Raw genomic sequence first — 17,848 nt, forward strand, 5'->3', positions numbered from 1 at the left:
TTTTGAGGCAATTGGAGTTAAATGACTTGCCCAGGGTCACACAACTAATAAGTGTTAAGTGTCTGAGGCCAGATTTGAACTCAGGTCCTTCTGACTCCAGGGCTTGTGTTTTATCTACTGTGCCACCTAGCTGCCCAAGCAAGAGGTTTAAGTTTAGAGATTCAAGCTTGGGTAAAGTGTAATTTTCCTGAGATAATGTCAGGACATGGTGACATGAGACAATCTGAATGGAAAAGGACTTAGATAGAAGGAAGATGTGTAAAACCAATAGAATGAGAAATATGCTAAATTGAATTAATATTAAGACACTGAATAATTATGTAAACAGGTTTCCTAAATGTGCCCTTTGATTAGGTAGATTTCAGGGGTCAGACTGTAACTCTATAGTAACCAGCCAATGGCAAATGAGAGAGGGACTTAACATGCATTAGGGGAATAAGATAAAAGGAGCCTGTGCGCTCCTACTCTTTACACTTACTTGCTGCAACACTGAATCACTGCTCACAGTGTCCTTTCTCATGAGAAAGAGATAAAAGAGCCTTTACGGGGCAGCTAGGTGGCGCAGTGGTTAGAGGATAGAGTGGCCCTGGAGTCAGGAGTACCTGAGTTCAAATCCGGCCTCAGACACTTAACACTTACTAGCTGTGTGTGACCCTGGGCAAGTCACTTAACCCCAATTGCCTCACTTAAAAAAAAAAAAAAGAGCCTTTACACTTCACTGCTGAGTTCCAGAAAATTATTGAGTAGGGGTAGTTTTTCCTCTCATTCACTACACACGACATTAGGTGTTAAACCCTCCACCTAGAAGCTAAAATTCTACACAACTGAGCTAACTTATATCAATCATAAAATAGGCACATCCCAGAGGAAATCAGTTGCCCATTTTTCCATAACTGTTTCTTTAGTTTCTTGTTTAAGTTTACAGCAGTGGTTTTGAAACTTTTTGTTTGGCATGGACTCCTTTCATAATCTAGTGAAATTTATGGACTTCTTCGAATAATTTTTTTTGGAATAATTTTTAAATGTATAAAACATGTAGGATTACCAAGGAAACAATTATACTGAAATACAATATCAAAATATTTTTTAAAAAACATGTTCAAGTCCTGTAAGTTGAGAACTCCTGCTTTAGAAGAAGCATAACAGTTTTTCCTAGTACTAGTCCTTTCCTTTTAGAGCAAAAAAGACTTGACATACAGAACCTCAGAATACCAATCTCTGAGTCTATTTGCAATCAACCACAGGTGTAATGTGGCATAACAAACCATTCTAGCAGTAAAAATGGAAGACAAGAAAATGGGGAATTACTAATAAGTGACCCTTGAGAAATGGTAGGTTGGAAAGGGAAAAAGACAAGAAAAACTGTCACATAATCCTTAATTCATAGGCCAATTTTAATTTGTACTAGTGGGACTATTAAGTTTTAAAACAAAACAAAAATCCTGGCTCCACATTTCTCATATCGTCTTCCACCTACAGTTAGAATTTAGTATTATGTATTGTAATTATTCACATACATGTCTTATTATAAATTTCATGAGGGCTGATATCTTATGTAAACTTTATACCTACCAGCCTACTTTATTATTCTGCACACATGCTTAATAAATGTTGTCAAATAACTGAACTGAATTAAATAGTACACTAAAAAGTTAGGTCAAACAATTTAAAGGAGGCAGTGGTTTAAGTAATACTGAATTCTTCTGTTTCGGTTCAGCACCTAATTTACTCTCTTCTAACTGAGCCAACTATATGGTGAATTAAAAACCCAAACTCTCAAAGAAAACAGCACACTCATTTAAGGACCAATCAAACCAAGCAAAAAAAAAAATACCTTAATTATTTGTAACTGCACCCCTTCATCAGTCTGAGGGCCCTGGAAGCAATTGCAAACGGTTTCAACTATCCGGTCAATCAGGCGTTTCCCAGGGGCTCCACTGTCTGGAGCATTTCCAGTGATATGCCCATATGCGATGAGTTTCTAAATGCAGAGAGAAGATACATACATACATTATATATATACATATACATATAAATACATATTAGAAAAGTTTTTGCTTTTTCTGGATAGACACAGTGAAACACAGAACAACCAATATTCAAGGCCTTTAACTTCTATTTCTCACAAATCTCATAGAAATAGACTCTCAAGGAACAAGACTAGAATAATTATCCTATAAAATCTAGCACCTCAGAGATCAAGTCCACCCTGTTTTTGCCCGGATAACTACAGTCTATTACTTTGATTGCCAAGGTAAAACTGCAACACATAAATTCATTATGAAAAACAGTGAAATTTGCATCAGGAAATTATTCGTATAGAAGATGGTCTTTCAGAAAGTGACTGCTTCTATCTGTAATACTTGAGACTATAATGGTCTGGATTTCTCAATGAAGGACTGCAAAAAAGGTATTCTGCTTACTAAGTGCCCATTCACACTTAGGACACTTTTCCATCCCCAACCTGTTGAATATAAATTTCTAACTCTATACAGCATAAAACTGGACTATAGTACCAAATCCAGATAGATGATAAAACACAAGGTACTGAAATTTGTTCTTAACCTGCCCCCCCAACCTTTTAAAGTTGTGAAAATACCACCATTTGAGAAGAAGAAAGGATAATAGATTACTAAAGGAAAACAATAGAAAATGATACTGCTGAAAAAAGCAGTACCTTACCTAAGTCAAAGCTTCTTAAACTGTGGGTTGAGACCCCACAGTTATGGGGTCCCATAACTGAACATGGGAGTTGCAAAATATCTGGAAACAGTAAAAGGTTACATATACCTTTTTACATACCTATATACCTGGGGTCACGTAAAAATTTCTTGGGCCAAAAGGGATCAGGAACAGAAAAAATTTAAGAAGCCCTGACCTAAGTAAGAAAAGAGGGTTCAAACAATGTGCTGCCCAATTCCAATTCACTGGGATCTCCACTCCTTTGATGTATGTATATTTGTGTGTATGTTAAAGGAAGGAATGACTTTTCAACTCTATCTGGATACTGGAAGTCTGTTAATAAAGCTTTAAAAAGCTAAATGCACCTTGGGCTTCATTAATAGTGGTAGTGTTCAGAACAAGGGGGATGATGCCACACCCAACATCCACAGTACTGTTTGGTTCTGGGCCCTTTACTTTAAAAAAGACATTTACAGGCTGGAGTTTGTTTAAAAGAAGGCAACTAAGATGTGTCATAGTGTAGAAATAATGCTATGCAAGGATAAATTAAAGTATCTGCAGGTGACTGACTTGAAGAAGAGAAAACTTAGGGAAGTACATAACTGTCCCGTACAAGATGATTCATTAAACTTGCTCAGAAAGCAAACCAGGACCAATGAGCAGAAATTATAAAGAGGCATGATAATGAAAACCTTCTTTTCTAAAGAAAAAAACGAGAACCCCAAAATGAAACAAAGTGCCAGTGGACTGAATCCAGCACATCTCTCACATACATCCCCTTCTTGCCACTGACCCCAGAGGTGAGTTGCCCACTGCTGACAGTTTTCAAGCAGAGGCTTTATTCACAATATGGTAGATGGGATTCCTCTCTCCTATATCTGCCTATCTCCTCACTGGCTCATCATCCACTAACTGTGGATTGTCTCCAAGGCTGTCTTAGAACCTCTCTACTTCTCTAACCTCACTCTCTCAGCTTCCATGGATCTAATTATCATCTCCATAAAGGTCTCATATCTGAGAATTGATTCAAATTTATAAGACTCATTTTTCAATTGATAGTTAAAGAATACAAAGAATTCAAAGGAAGGGAAGAATTCAAGCTATAACCACACACACACACAAAATGCTCCAAATCACTAATAATAAGAGAAATGAAATGTAAACTATACCATTACCAGGCCTATACTCCAAATAGACTGAAGAAAGAAAAGGATCCATATGTGCAAAAATATTTATAGCAGCTCTTTTCATTGTAGTGAAAGGGTGAAAACTAAGGGAGTAACTGCTTATTGGAGAAGAGCTAAACAAATTCTAGTAGATGAATGGGATGGAATATTACTGTGCCCTGAGGACTGATGAAACAGACCATTTTAGAGGAAACTTGGAAGACCTCCATGATCTGATGCAGTGACACGAGCAGAACTTGAAGATAACGTATACAAAGACAACATTATTGAGAAAAACGACTTTGAAAGACTTTAGATAGGGATTAATACAATCATAAACTATGGATTCCAGAAGACTGAAGATGAACTATGGCATCTGCCTCCCACAAGAAAGATGATGGACTTAAAATTAAGAATAAGACACGCATTTCTGGACATGGCCAATGTGGGAATTTGTTTTGTTGAACTATAAATGTTACTTGTGAAGGGAAAGAGAGATAATAAATGTTTGTAAAATTAGAGAAACAAAATTTTAAACCATCCCTATGCTGATAACCTTGAGGTCTATGAGTACAGTAGAAGTCTCGCAAACATCATCAGTTTCATACTGGATATTTTGAACTGTACATCCCATAAGCATTTCAAATTTAACATGCCTAAAACAGAATTCCTCTTCCTTTCCTCAAGTCCTGCTCTCCTGAGAACTTAACTATTTCTGTGGCAGACAGTATCATCTTTCTAGTCACTCAAGTTCATAACCTTCATGTCATCCTTGATTCCTTATTTTCACTGACCACACATATTCATTTACTAGTCAAACTTTGTCATTTCTTTCCAGAAATTTTCAGAGTTGACTGACTGACTCCAGAACATCTCTGACATACATACCCTTCTTTTATCACACTAATCAAGAGCCTTATCACCTCTTGCCTAGAAAAACGCAATAGCCTCCTAATATGTCTTCTTCCTCCAAGTATCTCATATCTCCAATCTATCCTCCACACAGCTGCCAAAGTGATTTTCCTCAAGCACAGATATGACAACATTGTTACTTTCCTCCTCCCCTCTCAATAAACTTCAGTGGCTCCCTATTACTCCAAGGCTCAAATTAAACATCCTCAATTTTGTACACAGAGCTCTTCACAGTCTGATCCCAACCTACTTTTTCAGCCTTATTACACATTACTGCTCTTCACATATACTGCCTAGCCAAAATGGCCTTCTTACTGTTCCTCATACACAATTCACCACATCTGGGTTCCATACTTTTGCATGAGTGGCATGCATTTCCTCCTCACCCTCATGTCTTACAATCCCTAGTTTCCCTTCGAGGCTCAACTGAAATGCTACCTCCTATATGAAGTTTCTCCTACTCCCAGTATCTAGTGCCCTTCCCTCAAAGTTAACATAACAATAAATGTCTATATTGTCTCCTCTGATTAGACTGTAAACTCTTTAAAGACAAGAACTATCCGTGTCTCTATCATTGTACAGTTCCTCATCTATAGCAGGTACCTAATTCAATGTTTGTTGACTGTCTTAAGCTAGGTGTCTTCCAATGTCCCCAGTCAGCTCTAGTAGTCTTGCATTCTCCTCAGTGCTACAAATTTTGTAAGCTTTGTAAAAAGGCAGTGTTTGCTACACTGCTTAATGGAGGTAGCTCTTTACATACACAACAGTGATTGAGATCTGATCTTATGTCAACTATTATTACAGTAAAACTTGTCTCCCTGTGACTTTTACACACAGGCCCTATGGTTATGGTAAAGCATCAATTTCTGCACTTCATCTTCCAGCCCTTCTCTGCTGACACCAGAGAGCAAGTGGAGAAAGGGCTGCCTTCTCAGCAAGTTTCAATATAAGATGATTACAGTCATAAGGAGAAGAATCCAAGTAAAACACACTAGAAAGGAACCTTCATAAAACCAGCTATGCTAAGGGAAAAGCTGTGATGTCAGGCAAAAGAAACTTGAGTGGGCTGCGTCCTAAGTTATCCCACCCACTGAGGAAAACACCAGTTTCACTATTTTGTTTCATGGTTCACTCTTGAATTTAATTTTTTAAAAAAGGTCAAGAGAGGCAATGTTCTTAAGGAATAAAGACAAAGAAGACTGCTTCTACCACAAACTCCACGGCTCAGACCCAACCTAACCCTAAGGACACCTATTAGAGTGTAGATTAGGGCAGATGACCTCTGAGGCTCCTTCCAACTCGGAGTTTCTGGGATTCTAGAAATAAGATCATGATTCAACCTCATGAAAGCATCTGGTAAAAAGATAAAATAAAGGGTTTTTTTTGGGGGGGGACCAACTCTTTCCTTTCCATTCCCAACACTATAATCTTGGTTAAGATTCTCATTATATATTACTACTACAATGCCCCAAAAGGTCTCATAGCTTCTGAATCCTCATCTAACTTATCCTCCACATGCTGCAGATTCAACTTCCTAATTCATAAATATAAGCATATCATCTCAGGATTCAAAAACCTCCAGCTGCACCCCACTCCCCTATTAAAGTTCAAACTCCCTTAAGCTGTTTGCTGTTCAAGACAATCCAAAAGTTGGTACTTTTCCCAGATTATCTCCCATTATTCCTTTCCATGTATATTATACTTCAGCTAAACAGCTTCTCCATCCTCTTGACCCTGAAACTTTGCATCCACTATGCATGTGGTAGAGTGGAAAGAACACTGGAATGGGGAGTATGGAGACCTGGGTTTGAATCTGGTTCCAACAAGTATATGGACCATGGGTAAATCAGTTAACTTCTCTAATCTCAGTTTCCTCATCAGTAAAATGAGGACAACATTTGTACCACCTACTTCACAGAGGTGAAAGGGGGAAAGTGTTTTATAAACCTCAAGCACCATAGACATCTGGGTTACTTTTGCTATGCCTGGAATGACCTTTCCCCTGGGCTCTACCTGTTACTATTCTAACCCCTTTTTCAACTCCCTAATAAATTTACCTTTATTTTGTATTTCTAGAAACACCCAGTGTTTCTTCTGCCACCATCAATCATCATAAAAGTGTTAGTCCCATGGAAAACAGTATTTTGGATACTAACCAAAGAACTCTAGTGTGGTTACATACTCAGAGAAGCCAAACATCCATTCTACAAGCATCTCCTTCACAAATCCCATAGTCCAACAACAAAAGGGCACTAAGGACTATTGACAAAAGCCAGAAGATGAAGAGGGGTTTTTAATCAACAAGATTATGTTTTCAAATTTATTTCTCCAAATTAAAATTTTGCAGGGTTCCATTAAAATAAGAATAATTTCTTTCTTTTCTTCTTTCTTTTTTTTTGCGGGGCAATGGGGGTTAAGTGACTTGCCCAGGGTCACACTGCTAGTAAGTGTCAAGTGTCAGAGGCTGGATTTGAACTCAGTGCTCTATCCACTGCTCCACCTAGCTGCCCCTTTTATTTTTTTTATTTTTTGGAAAGAGTTTATATTCTATTGTCAGGCTTTCAGGAATTGAGAGTCATCTTTACATCTTAAGGAGTGGTGACCACAAAGGGACCGCTAAACCCCTCAACCTTCTGATCTTCACGTTGGGTAAGAAATTTGTATGTTTCTCCTATTTTCACTGATTTTATGTGCTTATCACTTTAAATTTTCAATTAGGTTTCTTCTACTTGCTAAGTATCTCCTAAGTACCTGCTTTTCTCTAACTTTAGTCTGGTTATTCAGACAAATAGGGGATAAGATCATGTTAACATTTCATTTTTGTGGATTTTCTATTTTGATTTCTCTTTACCTGCTTTCGCCTTTAATTAATAACTTTATAAAGCTTTAGTATTATGAAAGGACCAACAGAGAAAATAAAGGGGTTGAAGAGAAACAAGAGAAACTATCATCATCATATTTCAAGAATCTGCTTCTGCTGCCAAAGACAGGGACATATTTTGCAGAAATGCAGAAATAGACAGCAAGATATTAATATGAGATCTGGAGAGTTTAGATATCGAAATATAAAATGCTCTAAATTCACTCAGAAATAATGTCAGTTCAAATGTTACATAAGGATTTCTATGCTATTACATCTACATTTTGAAATAGTATGAATTTATTTTCATAGAGATTTTCATTCTTTAAGATTGTGTTTTTATTTAGCTTTAAAAAAGGGGAATATTTGCAAAAGCTTTTTAAATTAATGTAATCAAATTTATATTTTGTAATACCCTTATTAATATTAAGTTCATATTCATTTAGATGTCCCCAGTTTGAATTTCATTGCCTCTTATTCTTCCATGTGTATTCTGTTCTATTTATCTATCTCTCCAATTTTGAAACAATGCAAGATGGTTTTGATTTCATAATACAATGTTAACTCTGGGAGTATTGTGCTCCCATATTCTAAATTGTTTGTTTTTCCAACTGATTATTTGATCAAATTATCTAAAGTATTTCCTTGGCAAATTGATTACCATGACAAGTGTAAATTAATTCTAGAAGTAGTATTTTTACTAAGCTTAAAAAAGTTATTATTTGGAATTATTGTATATTGATATTATCTTCTGAGTCAAAGAAAATTCACATTTTTTTGCTGTCAAAATTATCCTCAGTTGTTAAATCCATATGAGACTTGGATTATGGGAATTTACCATTTGAGACATTAATTGCCTTCATCCTTGAGAGGAACACATACCAGAGCAGGCAGGGGAGACATGTATGAAGTCCAAGTACTGCACTGACTTGGGAAAGGCTGAGAGAACCGCTATTGGCAAGAGCTGAGGTTGGCTTCTTTTGGCTCCATTTCCCCACAATATTGTACAGATGGCTGGAAGTTTTCATCCCACCCATCTCATTCTACACCTGGCTTCTATTCCCCCTCCAATATGCTTGATGCCATGGACATCTCAATCCCATGCATCTGATTAAGCCTGACTCAGTTTCCTTCAATATGATAGGTGGCATGGATGTATATCTCATCCACCTATTTTAAGCCTGGCATACTGCATGGGTTGTACATATTGCTCATGTGTGGGAATGTTCATCTCTCATCATTTCTCTGTTCTTTTATGGTAACCCCCATAATTATCTCAGGTATCATAATAAATACAATGTTGGATTTAGCCTTGACATCTGCTACCAATTATATTAGATTCTTTAATTTCTCATAATGGCATGAGGATAATTAGGTAGATGATGCAAAAAGTGATGAAACAAAGATTTTTTTTAAACCCCCCACAGCGGGGTTTACAGTAATATTAAGTTTTTTAAAAATCCATTTTTGCTTTTATTATATCTTTAAAAGATTCTGAATTTCCTTAGATATGTTTTTGAGAACTCTCATTGTTTGATTTGGTTATGGGCAAAGCTATTTAAAGTTGTGTTAAGATCAATTTTGTAGGAAACCTTCTGGCTGATTACCAGCATCTACATATTTGAAACACCTGAAAAGACTTCCATTCCACAACTACACCCAGAGGACATCCCAAGAATCATCTGAGAAAAGACTTCCAAAGACTTAAATGGACATTTTCCTGTTTTACACTATTTGTAATGTCCACCTTTTAAAGGGGAATGCCCCCTTTAGTTTACTGTCAATGCGTCCCTCAATTTCTTTTCTCTCTTTTCATTCCCTTTACATCGTTAGTCATAAGTATCTGTAATGTTATTGCTTCATTAAGGAAACAATGTTTTTTAATGAGACACAGGAGGGAATGTGAGAAAATAATAGGATTTGGCAGATACTCAAAGGCTCACCTGGAGATTAATCTAAACTGACTGAATTAAGTGAGAGTGATTGACTTTACTGATTAGCCTACTTCAAGTTAATTAGATTGTAACCACACCTGGCTAGCCCTTAAGAAGGTATCGTTCTAGGGGGCAGCTAGGTGGGGCAGTGGATAGAGCACCAGCCCTGGAATCAGGAGGACCTGAGTTCAAATCCTGCCTCAGCCACTTAACACTTACTAGCTGTGTGACCCTGAGCAAGTCACTTAACGACAACTGCCCCGCCAAAAAAAAAAAAAAAAAAAAGAAGGTATTGTTCTCAGAAGCTAAGGACTGTGAACTTAACCCGAGAACACCTTCGAGTCCAGTGAACCAATGGATTTGGATGATGCTAACCAATCAACTTGAAGCAGTGTGTAAGGACCGCCTCTGCTCCAGAACTATAAAAAGCTTCTACACTCAGTTTGAGGAGTTCATGGTTGAAGCAGGCTTGTGGTGGAGGACTTGAGGAAGAACCAGACCAGGCTGGAACTCTAGGCTAGACAGGCCTCTTCTTAACTTTCTGAACTCCACATGAATACCTGACATGCTTTAATAAATGATTAATGCCCAAAGACTGATGCTAAAGCTTCTAATTTAAGGTGACCACACATTAAATTTTAAATGTCACAGAAGGCATTAAACTAGCACTTTTATGGAGGCTCTTTAATATAATATTTATAGAGGTATGTATAATTATTATTTAATATAGCTTTAAAGCCCTCAAAATTTTTTCTTTATTAAACTTCTTTCCTTTGACTCTTTTTTTTTTTTTTTAGTGAGGCAATTGGGGTTAAGTGACTTGCCCAGGGTCACACAGCTAGTAAGTGTTATGTGTCTGAGGCCGGATTTAAACTCAGGTACTCCTGACTCCAGGGCCAATGCTCTATCCACTGTGCCATCTAGCTGCCCCTCTTTTTTATTTTTAAAGAGGATTGTCTAATAGAAGATGTGGTCCTCTGAAACTAACACAGCTCTTAGAGATGTGGGTTTTAATCCTGGCTTTAACACTTACTAGCTCTGACCTTGAACAAGTCCTTTAATGTTTCTGAGCCTTGTTTCTCTGATTTGTAAAATACGTGAGTTTGAGTTCCTTCTAGCACCAAGATTCTGTAGATCTACTTGAAATAAAATAATCCTTAATATCATCAAGAAAGGGGATAAGTAATAAAAGTTCTGTGTAAGTACACCAAATTTGCCCAAAATTTCTTTTCTGGCCTAAGCTGTCACTTACATTTCTTCAGATTAATTTTTTTTCAATTAATAAAAATTTATTTTCCCTTTCTCCCACCGTTCTCCATATTGGGGAGAAAAACAACCCAAAAAACTTATAACAAATATGTGTAGGCAAGCAAAACAAACTCCTGAACTGGTCTTGCCCTTTGGAATCATAGTTGCTGCTTTGATCAGAATTCTTAATTTCTTCAAAGTTGTGTTTATAATGCTATTGTTGGGGGCAGCTAGGTGGTGCAGTGGACAGAGCACCAGCCCTGGAGTCAGGAGTACCTGAGTTCAAATGTGGCTTCAGACACTTAACACTTACTAGCTGTGTGACCCTGGGCAAGTCACTTAACCCCAATTGCCTCACTAAAAAAAAAAATGCTATTGTTATTATATATACTGTTCTTCTAGTTTTGTTCACTTTATTCTTCACTGAAGTCTCCCTTGTTTTCTCTGAAAGTGTCCCCTTCATCATTTCTTAAGGTACATTAGTGATCCATTACATTAATATACCAAAATTTACATTAATATACCATTGCCATTCCCTAGTTGTTGGGCACCCTCTTAGTTTCCAAAAAAAGCTGCTATAAATATTAATATACATGTGAGTCCTTTTCCTTTCTTTGAAATCTCTTGGTGGTACAGAACAAGTAGTAGTAGAGATGAGTCACAGGGTATGCACAGTTGGGTAATTTTCTGGGCAAAGTTCCAAATTGCTTTCCAGAATGACTAGATCAGTTCACAGTTCTACCAATAGTGCACTAGAGCAAAGATGTCAAATACATGACCCACAATACTCCTGAGTGTGGCCTGAATAAGATTAAAATGTAACTGAGAAATATTTGACAAAACAAATAAAATACAATAAAATGCAGATAATATTAATGTGTAGTTTTCTAATTTAATTTGCAGCCCATAGGGATCCTTATGTATGGTTTAGTGGCTCCCATTTCAATTTCAGTCTGACAGTAACGCACTAGAATAAGCTGTTTCCCCACAGCTCCAATACTTGTCATTTTCCTCTTGTCAGCTTTGCCAATGTGAGGGGTATAACGTGGAACCTAAGAGTTGCTTTAATTTGTATTTCACTAATTATTAGTGATCTAGAACATTTTTTCATTTGGCTTTGGATTTATTTTTCTTGAGAACTATCTATTCATATCTTTAGACTATTTATCAACTGTAGTTCTTACTCTTATAAATTTGAATCAGTTCATCATACATCTTGAAAATGAGATCTTTTTCTGAAAAACTGCAGCGAAGCTTTTTCCTGGATAACTGTTTGCTTTTTAATCTTAGCTCTATTGGCTTTGTTTATGCAAAACCTTTTAAATGTTATGTAACCAAAATTGTCCATTTTATCTTCTGCGGATCTTCTTTATCTCGTTTCATCATCAACTTTTCTCCTATCCATAAATCTAAAAGATAATTTCTTGTTTGTTCCTTTCATTTGTTCTTTTTTTTTTTTAATTTTTTTTTAGTGAGGCAATTGGGGTTAAGTGACTTGCCCAGGGTCACACAGCCAGTAAGTGTTAAGTGTCTGAGGCCAGATTTGAACTCAGGTACTCCTGAATCCAGGGCCGGTGCTTTACCACTGCGCCATCTAGCTGCCCCTCATTTGTTCTTATGATACTTTATATTCAATTCACATATCCATTTGGAGCTTATCTTGGTACATAGTGTTAGACTTGTCTATGCCTATTTTCTGTAAGACTACTTTCCAGTTTAGGCAGCAGTTTTTATCAAATAGTGAGTTCTTGCCCCAGTAGCTGGGATCTTTGGGTTTATCAACACTAGTTACAATGCCCATTTGCTTCTGTACACTGTATACCTAATTTGTTTCATTGACTTACCTCTCTATTTCTTAAGCAGTTACCAAATTGTTTAGATGATAATTTACTTTATAGGACAGTCTGAAACTTAGTATTTCCATATTACCTTCCTTCCAACTTTTTTCATTATTTTTCCTTGATTATTATTTTTTTTCTAGCTCTAGAAGGTAATCCTTTGGAAGTATGACTGGCATGACACTAATTAAATAAATTAATTTAGTTAGTGCTGTCATTTATATAATGTCAGCCAAGCCTACCCATATATAATTAATATTTCTCCAATTATTTAGATGTCTTTATTCTGTGAAGTGTTTTGTAGCTGTATTCACAAAGCCCTTTTATATATATGTATATATATAAAATTAATTAAAACAGCTTCAACATAATTGTGTTGGGGGTGTGTATGTACACACACACACACACACACACACACACACACACACACACACGTAGGTAGACTCCCAAGTATATTATACAGTCTGCAATCCATTGTGCCACCTGGCTGCCCCTAATTAATTTTTTAGCAAGTGCTCTAAGGAATTTTAAGTAAACCACGCTATCATCAGCAAAAAGTTATACTTTTTTTTCTGCTTGGCCTCAATTTCTGTCTTGCAGCTACTATTTCTAGCACTATTTCAAATTGTAATAGTGATAATGGAAATCCTTGCTTTATCCTCAGTCTTAATAGAAAGGCTTCTAGTTTATCCCCAGTACAGACAATGCCGGCCCTTGGTTTTAGATGAGATATTTTTAAGGTGCTTAATACAGTGCCTGATACATAGTAGGTGCTACATAAATGTTTATCATCTTCCCTTCCCCCCTACTTATATTAAGGAAAGATCCATTTATTCCTGTAAATTCTAGTGTTAACAGGAATGTGGTATATCTTGTCAAAAGCTTTGTCTACATCTATTGATAAATTAGATTTTTTAAAGTTTGTTATTTATATGGCCTATTATAATGATAGTTTTCCAAATATTGAACCAACCCTGAATTCCTGGCATAAATCCAACCCAGCCATAGTATATGTACTCCATGATATATTGCTATAAGTTACTTCCTGATATTTTACTTGAAATTTTTATATCAATGTTTAATTTTTTCTTTTTTTAGTGAGGCAATTGAGGTTAAATGACTTGCCCAGGGTCACACAGCTAGTAAGTGTTAAGTGTCTGAGGCTGGATTTGAACTCAGGTACTCCTGACTCCAGGGCTGGTGCTCTATCCACTGCGCCACCTAGTTGCCCCTATATCAATGTTTATTAAGGTCACCTTCAAAGAAATATTTGTATCAAAAAAGGAATTTTGGTAGGGCCTCTTTTCTTATATTTTCAAGCAGCTTATATAACATCAGAATAATTGTTCTCTGAAAGTTTTATAGAATTTACTTGTAAATCCATATAGTTCAGGAGTTTTATCTTTGAGAGCTCATTTATGACTTGTTCAATTTCTTTTTCTGAGATTGGGTTAACTATTTCTCATACTGTTAATTTAAGAATTTTATACTTTAAAATATTCATGTATTTCATTTAGGTAATTCATTTTATTGCCATATAATTGGGCAAAATAATACAGGCAGGCAAGTCAGTCTAGCTAAAGCACTAAGGTATCATGAAGAAGAGACTAGAGGCAATATGTACTAGGCAAGTCACACCACTACCACTACTCTGCCTACTACTTCCCCACGGATCCTGAGGGAGATAGCTCAGAAGCCTGAGTCTAAGAGTCCTGGAAATAGGTTTCTCTCCCTCCAGACCTCAACCACTAGTCCTGCTTTCACAGCCCAGCCCCCACAACCATCAAAAGAATGAATCATTATGAAGAACCTTCCTCATTACCATCAGCAACAAATACTGACAAACTGCCACCAACAAGAAAATAGTCAGAGAAGCAACTGGAGTAGTAGTACCCTCCCCCCCCTCCCCTAACTACCCTAACAGCCATCATCCAGGGAAGGAAATCCTATAGAGGTGGTGCTAGCCATCCCCACCAACCGCCAACTAATTGTCACACACATATCAGACAAGCCAGCCTGGAGGAAGCAGTAAGAGGAAGAGACAAGAGGCAGAATGTGTCAGATAAGCCAAACCACCACTATCACCTTGACCACCATCTCCCCATAGACCCTGATGGGGACAGTCCAGCACCCTGAACCACAAGAGCTGCATGGGAATAGCAATGCTTCTAATCCAGTACTCTCAGCCATCAGCCTGGAATTGCAGCCTAGCAATGACCCCTTCTTCTTCTTCTTCTTTTTTTTTTTGCAGGGCAATGAGGGCTAAGTGACTTCTCCAGGGTCACACAGCTGGTAAGTGTCAATTGTCTGAGGCTTGATTTGAACTCAGGTCTTCTTGAATCCAGGGCCAGTGTTTTATCCACTGTACTACCTAGCTGCTCCCATAATGACCCATTCTTTAGGAATTATTTGTCTTTAGTAGTCAATTAATTTGTATTGTTTCTTCAGTAGCCCTTTATTGAATATAATTTTTATTACTTTGTGGTTCATAAAAGATGTGTTTAACATTTCTGTTCTGCATCTGTCTGTGTGGTTTTTATACATGGCTGGTTTGTGTCAAGATGACAGTAACAGCTGAAAAATATGTACAGTCCTAATTCACATTCAATAATCACCAGAAACCTGTCATATTTAAATTTCTAAAATTCTATTCATGTCCTTAACTTATTTCTTGTTTTCAAAAATATTAAATCTGCATAGTTCTGAACAGAGTCTCACTATTTTACTATTTCTCCCTGTAATTCATTTAACTTTTCTTTTAAGTACTTAGAAGCTCTATCACTTGGTGCATACATTTAGCATTGATATTAATTTACTGTTTATGATACTTTCCAGCATAATGTAGTCTGTTTCTCTCTCATTTTAAAGTTTGGGGTTTTTTTTTGGGGGGGGGGGGGTTCTATAGCCTTGTCTAAGATCTTTATGGCCACCCCTGCCTTTTCACTTCACTTGAAGCATAATAGATTTTACTCTAGCCGCTCACTTTAACTCCCTATGAACTTTTTTTTTTTTTTTTTTTTTAGGCAATGGGGGTTAAGTGACTTGCCCAGGGTCACACAGCTAGTAAGTGTCAAGTGTCTGAGGCCGGATTTGAACTCAGGTACTCCTGAATCCAGGGCCGGTGCTTTAACCACTGCGCCATCTAGCTGCCCCCTCCCTATGAACTTTAATGTTTCACATGTGCTTCTTATAAATGTATTGTTTGATTCTGATTTCTAATCCATTTTGCTATCTTCATTCCCCTCTATGAGTCCCTTCATATTCATTTATTATCATTAATTGTGTATTTCACTCCATTCTGTTCTCTTATAGTTTTCCCTCTCCATTTCCCACTCTCTCTAGGAAGACAAGGGCAGTAAACACAAGTATGTTTAGCAGCAGAGCTCTAGATCTTATTTAACCCTTTGTTCTTCTGACTATCTTCTCTTTCATTTATCCAGGGTTAGGTTCTTTTCCTTTCATTCCTTTTAGAAGTCTCTTTGAGATTCATCCTGCTCCATGGTTAGGGTTTGTTTTGCTTATGACCCTTTAGTTATTTTCCCCTCCCCCATAATATCTATGCCTCCTATTTCCCAGTTGAGTGAAATGTATTTTTGCAACAAACTATATACGTGTATTCATCACTTTGTTAACCAGTTCTGATGTTGGTGAGGTTCAAATATCACCCACTTCTCTCACATTGTTCCCCTTGGTTGTATAGTTTTCCACTTCCATACTCAGATCATATGAGCTACTTTCCATCCCTCTTTCTTCTCCCCCTACTATATTCCTTTTCCCCCTCTCTTTCTTCTTTTGAGATTATCAACACCTCCCCCAGTCCTTCTGACTTGATTCCCTCTATGAACCCTCATGGAACTATGTTCACTAAGGGAACACATGTACCATCAGCCCATTAGAATGTAAACCCTCATGGAACTATGTTCACTAAGGGAACACATGTACCATCAGCCCATTAGAATGTAAACATTTCATCCTTTTTTGGCTGTTTATCTTGACTTTTTTTAAAATTTTGAAGTTTCTATTCGGCTATGATCTTTTCATCAGGAATACTTGGAATCCCTCTTTCATTAAAGATCCATTTTTCCCCCCCTGGAGCCTTATACTGTTTTGCTATATAAACTATTCTTGATTGTAAGCCTATAGCTTTTGTCTTCTAGAATTCCAATCTCTACAATTCTTCAAAATAGTGACTGCTAAATCTTGTGTCACCCTCACTGTAAGATACTCAATAATTTAATTCTTTCTGACTTCAGTAATTTTTCTTTGACCTAGAAGGTCTGAATTTGAACTATAATGGTCTTGGCAGTTTTCATTTTGGGGGTTTAAGAGGTTTTTTTGGTCGGGGCAATGAGGGTTAAGTGACTTGCCCAGGGTCACATAGCTAGTGCCAAGTGTCTGAGGCCGAATTTGAACTCATCCTCCTGAATCCAGGGCCGGTGCTTTAACCACTGCACCACCTAGCTACCCCCTAGTGAATTCTTTCAATTTTCACTCTGCCTTTTGATTTAAGAGATCTGGATAGTTTTCTTGCAATATGATGTGAAGCCTCTTTCACTGGTCATAGCTTTCAGGGATTCTAATGATTCTCAAATTATCTCTATTTGATATATTTTCTTTTTGGGGGGGGCAGGGCGATGAGGGTTAAGTGACTTACCCAAGGTCACACAGCCAGTAAGTGTCAAGTGTCTGAGGCCAAACCTGAACTCAGGTCCTCCTGAATCCAGGGCGGGCGCCCTATCCACTGTGCAACCTAGCTGTCCTTTATTTATTTATTTATTTATTTATTGTTTGTTTGTTTGTTTGTTTTTGGTGAGGCAATTGGGCTTAAGTGACTTGCCCAGGGTCACACAGCTAGTAAGTGTTAAGTGTCTGAGGCCAGATTTGAACTCAGGTCCGCCTGAATCCTGGACCAGTGCTCTATCCACTGCACCACCTAGCTACCCCCTATTTGATATATTTTCATTGTTAGTTGTTTTTGAACTGTAGTATCTTACATTTTCTTCTATTTATTCAGTCTTTTGACTTTTTTCCATATTTCTTGATGTCTTATGGAATCATTAACTTCTTTTTGGTTCATTCTAATGTTCAAGGAGCTTGCTGCTTGGATAAGTCTTATTTTCATTCATTCATTTATTTATTTATTTTGGTAGGCAATGAGGGCTAAGTGACTTACCCAGGGTCACACAGAAGTGTCAAATGTCTGAGGCT

General features: G+C 37.2%; 1 protein-coding gene across 1 annotated transcript in view; it reads right to left on the reverse strand.

Annotated features, from left to right (window-relative positions):
* The window catches only part of ARFGEF2 (ADP ribosylation factor guanine nucleotide exchange factor 2), a 128,847-nt gene that overhangs the window by 82,350 nt on the left and 28,649 nt on the right, over nt 1-17,848 (reverse strand). The window contains 1 exon segment of the mRNA XM_043982845.1: nt 1,835-1,981. Within this exon segment, the coding sequence (XP_043838780.1) occupies nt 1,835-1,981 (147 nt within the window).

The sequence above is a fragment of the Dromiciops gliroides genome, chromosome 2, assembly GCF_019393635.1.
Source record: "Dromiciops gliroides isolate mDroGli1 chromosome 2, mDroGli1.pri, whole genome shotgun sequence".
Lineage (NCBI taxonomy): Eukaryota > Metazoa > Chordata > Mammalia > Microbiotheria > Microbiotheriidae > Dromiciops > Dromiciops gliroides.